The 10,210-nt window shown below is 42.3% G+C and overlaps 1 protein-coding gene across 2 annotated transcripts in view; it reads left to right on the forward strand.

Annotated features, from left to right (window-relative positions):
• The window catches only part of PTH2R (parathyroid hormone 2 receptor), a 53,864-nt gene extending 44,678 nt beyond the window's left edge, over window positions 1–9,186 (forward strand). For both annotated transcript variants that reach the window (XM_028702731.2, XM_028702740.2), the window contains exons 12-13: window positions 4,425–4,466; window positions 5,665–9,186. In XM_028702731.2, the coding sequence (XP_028558564.2) occupies window positions 4,425–4,466; window positions 5,665–6,093 (471 nt within the window). In that variant the 3' untranslated portion in view covers window positions 6,094–9,186. The remainder of the gene's footprint in view (window positions 1–4,424; window positions 4,467–5,664) is intronic.
• Window positions 9,187–10,210: the final 1,024 nt, after the last annotated feature.

Consider the following 10,210-nt stretch of genomic DNA (forward strand, 5'->3'; position numbering starts at 1 on the left):
CTCTGCCTGGTTCCCTGTAACTTGGCTTCTCGCAGCGAGGGAACTGCCAGAAGGCCCTCAGCGCTGGACCTCAGTGTCCGGGCAGAATGATGGGGGTGGAGACGCTCCTTCAGATATACTGGACCGAGGCCATTTAGGGCTTTAAAGGTCAGCACCAACACTTTGAATTGTGCTCAGAAACTTACTGGAAACCAGTGTAGTTCTTTCAAGACCGGTGTTATATGGTCTCGGCCCAGTCACCAGTCTAGCTGCCGCATTCTGGATTAGTTGTAGTTTCCGGGTCACCTTCAAAGGTAGCCCCACGTAGAGCGCATTGCAGTAGTCCAAGCGGGAGATAACCAGAGCATGCACCACTCTGGCGAGAGAGTCTGCGAGCAGATAGGGTCTCAGCCTACGTACCAGATGGAGCTGGTAAACAGCTGCCCTGCAATTGACTCCTGCCCCATATGTTTTAAATGCAAACCTCAGCCTCAGGTGAAACGCACAAAGCAGATCACTTGAGATGATTACAACAATAAGCATCAGGTTGTTTTTATTTTATTTTTTTATAAGATATTTATTAAAGTTTTCCATTTTATACAAACAAAAAGAAAAACGTAAAAAGAAAAAATATTAAAAACACATACATTTCACAACTTATTTTCAATAACATATTTCCCTGACTTCCTCGTACCTCCCCTTCTTGTTTTCTAGTTCAAATTATTTGTCCAGCAAATCCTTATCTCCTAGCATTACAGCTAACTAACACCTTATTTTCTATTCAACATATTAAATTACTATATCTTAAACTTTACTTATAAAAAACCATTTTTTTCCATATTCTTTTACCATTACAGCTAGAAACCACTTAATTTCAATCCCACATCATTCAAGATTCATTAATATTGCAATATTTCTGTAAATAGTCCTTAAATTTCTTCCAATCTTCTTCTGCCGACTCTTCTCCCTGGTCGCGAATTCTGCCAGTCATTTCTGCCAATCCCATACAGTCAATCAACTTCGTCTGCCATTCTTCCAGAGTGGGTAGATCTTGCATCTTCCAATACTTTGCGATGAGTATTCTTGCTGCTGTTGTAGCATAAATAAAGAAAGTTCTATCCTTCTTTAACACCGATTGGTCAACTATGCCCAGGAGAAAGGCCTCTGGTTTCTTCAAGAAGGTATATTTAAATACCTTTTTCAATTCATTATATATCATCTCCCAAAAAGCCTTAATCCTTGGCACGTCCACCAAAGGTGAAAAAATGTACCTTCAGTTTCTTTACATTTCCAACATTTATTATCGGGCAAGTGGTAGGTTTTTACTAGCTTGACTGGGGTCATGTACCACCTGTATATCATTTTCATAATATTTTCTCTTAAGGCATTACATGCCGTAAATTTCATCCCAGTGGTCCACAACTGTTCCCAGTCAGCAAACATAATGTTATGTCCAACATCCTGTGCCCATTTAATCATAGCAGATTTAACCGTCTCATCCTGAGTGTTCCATTGCAACAACAAGTTATACATTTTTGACAAAATCTTAGTTTTGGGTTCTAACAATTCTGTTTCTAATTTAGATTTTTCCACCTGGAAGCCAATTTTCTTGTCCAAATTGTAAGCCTCCATTATCTGATAATAATGAAGCCAGTCTCGCACTTTGTCTTTTAATTTCTCAAAACTCTGCAGTTTCAGTCTGTCTCCTTCTTGTTCCAAAATTTAAGCATCAGGTTGTTTTTAAAAGTTACAATATAATAGAAGAGATGACTTGTTTGTCTTTCCTGTGTTCCTGTATAGTTCTTGAATCAATAGCAGAAATCTGCAGTCAGCGTTGGCAATTTGAAATTTCTCCCCCAGTCTCTTTCGATAAATAGAATTGAATGCAGCAGAAAGATCAATGGAAGCTGCATAAAGTTTCTTCTTCTTTGTGTATTTCCTTACAATATGGTTCAGAGTAAAACATTGATCAGTCCTTTGAACCCCGCTTGTTCTACATGAATAACGTTGCCATTTTGCATCCAGTCAGTTAATTGTTGAAGGAAATACTGTGCATATAGTTTGGAGAAGTCTAACCAGCTAATTGGCCAATAGCTTTGTGGCTCCTTCCTATTCCCTTTCTTACAAATCACTAAAATGACTTTCATTGTCCACCCAGAGGGCGTTTAGCCTGGGCTGTTTATGCTGGTAAATAAGTCAGCCAGGATAGGTCTCCACCATTAAATGTAATCCTTGTAGAGCTCAGGGAGAAGCAAATATTATCCAGGATTTTTCTTTGATTTCAGGCAGGAAATAAGGGCCTTTGTCTCATACAGGAGACTACTTGTGTTTTAGGAATGTTTGAGGAATCATTACACACTACTGGCAAGTGTGATTGTCCAGACTGACCAACACGTATATTGGAAAAATATTTAACCCAATCAGAGGTAGGAATTGATACTTCCTGTGATGATCTCCACCAGTTCCCAAAATTTGTCTTCTCTCCAACTTGTTTGTTTAGAAAATGCTATTATCACAAATGTGTTAATGACAACAGGGTTTGTGGGTTGTTGTGTTTTTTTTGTAACCCATCGGATTTAGCCCACTCATTTGTTGTGAATCGCTCTTACATGGCTGGGGCAACATTTGAATCACCCATCCAAATGTGGACTGGGGCTGATTTGCACAGACCTGCCAATTGCCCCATTTTTAGTGAGACATCCCAGATCATGGAAGCCATTCCCAGCTTCTGGTTTGATCCTGGAATGTCTCGTCTTTTGCTTTTGTTTTTTAATACTTTATTTTTGTTTTTTTATAACAATGTTCATACAGTGGTACCTCAGGCTACATACGCTTCAGGTTACAGACTCCGCTAACCCAGAAATAGTGCTTCAGGTTAAGAACTTTGCTTCAGGAGAAGAACAGAAATTGTGCTCCAGCAGCGCAGAGGCAGCGGGAGGCCCCATTAGCTAAAGTGGTACCTCAGGTTAAGAACAGTTTCAGGTTAAATACGGACCTCCGGAACGAATTAAGTACTTAACCCGAGATACCACTGTATACATTTAAATCATTTTCAATTTTTACACATCTGAGATTACTTAAATCGCTGGAACCCCCCCCCCCATGGTTTCCAATTTTTTCTATTCGTTCTATTGCATCTAATTACATTTTTCAATTTCATGTTTATCCTTTTTTAACTTAAGTCATATTACATTATAAGTGTTATAACAATCCTGCTATCGTTTTTAGATATCTACAGTGGTCTTTAAGATACTCTATAAAAAAAATTCCATTCTTGATTATTATTTTTTATCATCTTGGTGTCTGATCTTCAGAGTTATCTTCGCCATTCAGCATAGTCCATCATCTTGGTTATCAAACTCTTCTTTGGCTGGGACTTTCTCATTTTTTGGTTCAGTTCCCTGGTGCGAGTGCGAGATTTTGTTTCAAAGAACTGGTGATGTATTCTTGCACCCTGGTAGGGTGCTGATTCCATGGGAAAGGCTCCGGCTCTGTTGTTGAGTCCTTCAAGTATTCTCCTGGGTGCAAGAGCCAGTCATGGAGAAATGGCTCCTGTGCCAGGCCATCGGGGGCATCAGCTAATAGGGCACCTGAGTATCTTCCTTGCTTATGGTGTCAATTGGCTTAGGGCCAGCAGACATACAGGAGCTGCCGTTTGGCTCAAAGGATGCATATATATATATATATATATATATATATATATATATATATATGCAGGTTTTGGTGTCCTCGGGTATCTTCCCGTGTAAAAGTTGGGGTGTCTAGGCGACGTTTCGACGAGGTCTCACTCGTCATCTTCAGGCTGGTGCTTTCGGCTTCTTGTTACTGGAACAGAGCTCTGTTCCAGTAACAAGAAGCCGAAAGCACCAGCCTGAAGATGACGAGTGAGACCTCGTCGAAACGTCGCCTAGACACCCCAACTTTTACACGGGAAGATACCCGAGGACACCAAAACCTGCATTCCTGTACCCGTGAAAATCTACGAAAGCATATATATATATATATATATATATATATGAAGAAGAAGAAGAGTTTGGATTTGATATCCCGCCTTTCACTCCCTTTAAGGAGTCTCAAAGCGGCTAACATTCTCCTTTCCCTTCCTCCCCCACAACCAACACTCTGTGAGGTGAGTGGGGCTGAGAGACTTCAGAGAAGTGTGACTGGCCCAAGGTCACCCAGCAGCTGCATGTGGAGGAGCGGAGACGTGAACCCGGTTCCCCAGATTAGCAGACTACCGCTCTTAACCACTACACACACACACACACACACACACACACACACACACACACAGTACTTATTACTGAAATATGAAAATATTTCATCTCACTTTTTAGCCCCTCGTTCACAAATTTCAGTTCAGCTGCATCCATGTGTAATTCTTGCTTCAAAGTGGAGATGGTGAAATGACTGATATTCTTTCATTGTTCTTTATTCTCCTGCAGGGTTTCTTTGTCTCCATCCTCTACTGCTACTGTAATGGAGAGGTAAGTCACTAGATGAATTGGGACAGGTGGCCTTCCTAGCTGTGAAATGGGGGGGGGGGGCATGACCTAGTCAGCAGGTGCATTTGGGACAGTGAACGAGATTTTAAGAAGTTGCTACCTGTTCCAAGCCACACACACACACACACACACACACACACACACACACATTTTTAATAAGGCAGATGTTTAGGTATAAAGAAACACATAATTATATATGTGTGATTGAAATGACCTGTAAAGCATGAGAGGAAGACTGTGCCTGTTGCTTTGGATCCCAGCTTCTATTTATAATTTCGATTTCTCTTCTTACAAAATGCTTCCAATGAGATTGCATTGGTATGGCACTCTTGGGTTCTGTCCAAGAAAGTGCAGTTTGTTAAAAACCAGTAAGGACTCTCTCCAGCCATATGCCAACACAAGGTGGAGGCAGGAGAGAAGGCTTGTTTCCATTAGAAATGAGTGAAGGGACCTCATTTGTAATTTACCAGCCACTCTTGTTGCACCTCATTAGTTGGCTTAATCAACTTACTGCCCTCTGGGCATTATTCTTCAGGTTTGCTAAGGGTGGGAAAGAAGGAGAGACAGAGAGATCTGAGTCATGACCATGACATATAAACACTTGAATAACTTTTTCTCTCTTAAATAGTTCTCACAAAGCGCAACGCAATAATTAAATTTCATGTCTTTAGGTCGTTGTTTTGTGCAGTGACTGGAACTAATATTTGATGTAGATTCCAGATAAGATCTCTCTATTTTTGGACCTCATGGTGTTAGAAATAACAGCTAAATAAATAAATAACCAGCTCTTGTTGTTTCAGCAGAGCTTCTGTGTCTGGTGTGGCTCTCTGTCCTTCTGCTGCATAGTTTTTTTTAATATACTGTATATACCTCCAAAACATATATCATTGTGCTCTCCTACCCACTCACCACAGTTTCCACTTGCCCCTTAATGCTTCAGCTGAAGAGTAGGCATGGCTCCAAGTTTAATTTGGCAGTCCAAGCAAATACTAACTGAATGAATGTTTCATTTTATTATTACTAACACAACTGGACATAGTTGCAGTTGTTATGGTGAGGAACAGGGGAGCTGTATGTTTGTTCCTATATTCAAAATTATTTTTTAAAGAAGAAGAAGACGGCGACATTGGCCTAACACTCTTCCTTTGCGTTTTGATCTGGCCATTTCCTTCTCCTCCAGGTGCAGGCTGAGATCAAGAAGACCTGGGCCAGGTGGAACCTGGCTGTGGACTGGGAGAGGACGGCTCCTTGTGGGAGCTATCGCTATGGCTCTGTCCACATGAACATGACGCACAGCACCAGCAGCCAGTCTCAGATGGCGGCCAGTTCCCGCATGGTCGTGATTTCCACCAGGGCTGGCAAAAACGTCACCCGGCAGAACGACACCCAGATAACTTTGCCCGGGTATGTTAGGAGCAACTCTGAACAGGACTGTGTGCACTGGTGGACTCATGAAGAGGCTGAAAAAGAAGAGGAGGAGGAGGAGGAGGAGGAGAAAAAGCTGGATGCTGTTTCTCTTAAGGAGCCCTTTATGCTTCAGGGCCATTGCGCAGGCTCTCTTAACGAGGAGGTGACGGATAGCAGGGCTGAAGTAGAGGCAGCACTTTAGCAAGCCAGAGAGGCATGAAAGAGAGGCCGGGAATTAAAAATAATAATGGGCAGGCCCGTCTTCTCCTACCCAAGTAACTAAGCTCTGCATCAGAGCCCGCCATCTTGGCTCATTTTCATCAAAAGCTTGCTCAGACACAGCTCATGTCATGTGCTGACTCAGATCTGTGTAGCCCACTGTCATTGACGGGCTCTTCGCTGTCTCAGGCCGAAGCTTCTCTCAGAGCTGCAACCAGGGCTTCCTCACCATAGAGAGCATGGGGTTTTCTGCATGCAAAGCACATCTTCTACTGAGCTCTTGATGACCCAGGGGCCTCACAAGCATTTCTGCACTGCATGATGTCCCTGTGTTAGCAGGAGGTTTTTTCTGCCTTAAAAACATCAGGGGCACCAGTGAAGTCGAAATTCAGTGGCGTTTAGGCAGAAGAGAATTATTTCGATTAATGGAAGCGTCACACACCATTCACACACACATATGAAGTCCAAATAATACAAAATCACAGCCATCATGCCTATCCCCACTAATGAGGCCAGAAGTCCTTGCCAATCAGATGTGTTGCAGCAAAACCAAACTCATGTTCACATCCCTTCCAAGATGTAACAAAGGTCAACACTGAGTCAAAGATGTGTGCGACCATAACGTTCCCCCTTAACTGTATCATATGTGCATTTTCTCTCATTGTTATGAATCTGGTCGATCTCCCCACCCCCTCAAATGTTTGTTTATTTGTGATAATTGTAGGCTGCCTTTTAGGGCACTTGGCCTCACATGGCAGATTCCATGAAAAGGAAAATACAATACACAAGTCAAAAATACAAACAACATATCAACCACCATTAAAACAATAACATATAGTAAGCATGAAAGATGACCACAGCGTTAAAAATCACAGTATCAGACCAGCATAATATCATTGAATCTACTTAAATGTTAACATTTCAATCCCAGCATGTTTCTAGGAAAAGGCAATTCAGAATAGGTCGGTCTTTAAAACTCACTTCCAGCCCAAAAGAAGGGGGGAGGCGATCACACATGTCACACCCAGAAAAGACTTCCGCCATTATGGGGCTACAAACAAAAAGCCCCCGTTTCTCATGAAAGCCAGATAAATCTCAGTCATGGACATGTGAGAATGGCCTCTGGTGCTAATCTGAGAGGGAAGCTGGTCTTTCAAATAACCTGATCCAAAACCATTAGGGCTTTGGAGAGCCATAGCTGTATCTTAAATAAGAGCACAGTAAGAGTCCTGCTGGATCTGTCCAAAGGCCCAAATTCTCCTGTTCTTCTAGTGGCTGACCAGGTGCCTATTGGAGTCTGCAAGCAGCGCTTTCCCCTGGTATTTGGAGACCACTGCCTGCAGTCTGGGAGGTAATACACAGCCTTCATAGCTAGCAGCTGTCGATCGCCTTATGATCGCCGTTCACTTTTCATGGTGAATGCCATAGCTTATGTGTTGTGTGGAAGGAAAAAAACCCATTTGGCCTCTCGTGCATCTCCCATTATTCAACCACATTGTGGAATTTGCCTTTTCCTTTCTTTTTAACAATTTTTTATTGGTTTTTGCAGTTTACATTTGTGTTCAAATCATAATCATAAAGGATTCCCTCATTCCTTGGACTTTCCTCTGCCCCTCTGTGGGTTCCATTGACATTCCTTTTTCAACTGCATCTTATAAGATTCTCCATTTTCTTAAAATTCCCCATTTCCCCATAGTTTTTTCCCCATTTCCCCATAGTAACATTACAAGTATTGTTATAGTCCTGCCAAAGTTTTTAGTTGCTTACAGTGTTCTCCAAGGTAACTTACAAATTTTTGACATTCCTTATTAAAATTTCTGTCTTCTTGATTTCTGATCTTCCCGGCCATTTTTGCCATTTCGGCGTAATCCATCATTTTTATCAGCCATTCTTCTCTGGACGGGACTTTGTCTTCTTTCCATCTGCGGCCCAAAAGTATCCACGCTGCTGTCGTCACATACTTAAATAGTCTTTCCTTTGGCTTTTCTGGACGCCCAATAGAAAAGCTTCTGGTTTTTCCACAAAGGTTATTTTAAACATTTTTTCAACTCATTATATATCATTTCCCAGATTGCTTTTGTTATTTTGCATGCCCACCACATATGGTGGAACGTGCCTGGAATTTTCCACAGCTGCCACAGTTCAACATTTTTCTTGCCTTGTCTACCACTTGTCTTATCCTGGGACCCCCTGCCTTCAGAGCAGGTGCTTCAGCCTAGAACTACAGCCCAGAACAGTTAATCGGAACACAGAAACCAACCTTATAGCAAGCCTGACGGTTGATTCATCTAGCATCACCTTTCCAGGGTTTCAGACAGGAGTTTGTCCCAGGCCTATTTGGAGATGTCAGGACTTGATTACGGAGCTTTATGCATGCAGGACGTTTGCTTTTCCCACTGAGCTACAGTCCTCATACTAAGAACAAAGTACAAAGCTTCCTAGGAAAAGTATGATGAGGATTCGACTTTGATCTGCAGTGGAGAAGCTTGAAAATACATTATCTCTCTCCCTCTGCTCATTTTTAAAATGTTATTTAGAATTTAAAGAATGTGAAAGCATCAGCTTGGGGAAAAAGAGGCGAAAGAAAAGTGTAAAAGACCACAGTTCATCAGATAAAATACACATAAGACAACAGCTACTGGGGGGAAAACAACATTGCTGAAAAAGCAGAAGGTAAATGAAAGGGAAATACAAGCTTGGACTCTGGTCAGGGGTGTTTTTGTAGAACATTAGTGGAAATGAGCCTCCCAGATTTTAGTAATTTTATGTCTAATTGATTTCTGTGGGGGAGGCATGTGCTTGAGCATGAAACCAGACTTTGGGCATCAGGCCCCAGGTCTTGGAACCTGTGGTTCCATCAAACACTTGAGAAGAGTGAAGGTTGTGATTTGGAGAAGAAAGGCAGCAGTCAAGACAGGGAGCGCTTAACCCAATTGCCTCCTGCTATTTCTCCCTTTCAGCAATGACAAACCTAGACAGCATCTTAAGAAGCAGAGACATCACCTTGCCAACAAAGGTCCTTATAGTTCAAGCTATGGTTTTCCCAGTAGTGATGTATGGAAGTGAGAGCTGGACCATAAAGAAGGCTGATCGAGGAGAAGAATTGATGCTTTTGAATTATGGTGCTGGAGGAGACTCTTGAGAGTCCCATGGACTGCAAGAAGATCAAACCTATCCATTCTGAAGGAAGTCAGCCCTGAGTGCTCACTGGAAGGACAGATCCTGAAGCTGAGGCTCCAATACTTTGGCCACCTCATGAGAAGAGAAGACTCCCTGGAAAAGACCCTGGTGTTGGGAAAGATGGAGGGCACAAGGAGAAGGGGACGACAGAGGACGAGATGGTGGAGCAGTGTTCTTGAAGCTACCAGCATGAGTTTGACCAAACTGTGGGAGGCAGTGGAAGACAGGAGTGCCTGGCGTGCTCTGGTCCAGGGGGTCACAAAGAGTCGGACGCGACTAAGCAACAACAACAAATTTCTCCCTTTCATCTCTCTCACCTGGTAGCTTTTTTCCTAGCTGGGTTCCCAAATATATGGTTGGTTCACTTCAGGAAAAAGTACAGGGAAGACGCTAAGACCTTTTCCCCTGCCTGCCACGTCTCCAGTCTGTTGCCAAGGGTCCACCCAAACTCAAAATGCTTCATTGTGACAACACTGGACATAATCCAGGAAAAATGTTTGCTTCCTATTGTCTGACTAAGCTTTGTTTGCTTATTGATTTGTTAATATGTGTGTGGGTTTATAAATTGGTGCCGCCTGTGTTTTCAGCAGGTATTTGCCTACTCAAATACACGAGAATTAATGTTAATTGATGTTAGCAGCTATACTGAAGATGGTAAACTTATTTAACCGTGTAAATATTGTGAAGTGGTGCACAAGATCTATTAAATTTTGTTTTGTTTTTAAGTTCTGTCTGCTTTGCTTTTTTAAAAAAATCATTTGAGGGAAAGATATTGGGTTGTATCCAGCATAAAGGTAAAGGTAAAGAGACCCCTGACCATTAGGCCCAGTCATGACCGACTCTGGGGTTGCAGAGCTCATCTTGCTTTATTGGCCGAGGGAGCCGTTGTACAGCTACTGGGTCATGTGGCCAGCATGACT

The sequence above is a fragment of the Podarcis muralis genome, chromosome 1 (genome assembly GCF_964188315.1).
Source record: "Podarcis muralis chromosome 1, rPodMur119.hap1.1, whole genome shotgun sequence".
In the NCBI taxonomy this organism is placed as follows: Eukaryota; Metazoa; Chordata; class Lepidosauria; order Squamata; family Lacertidae; genus Podarcis; species Podarcis muralis.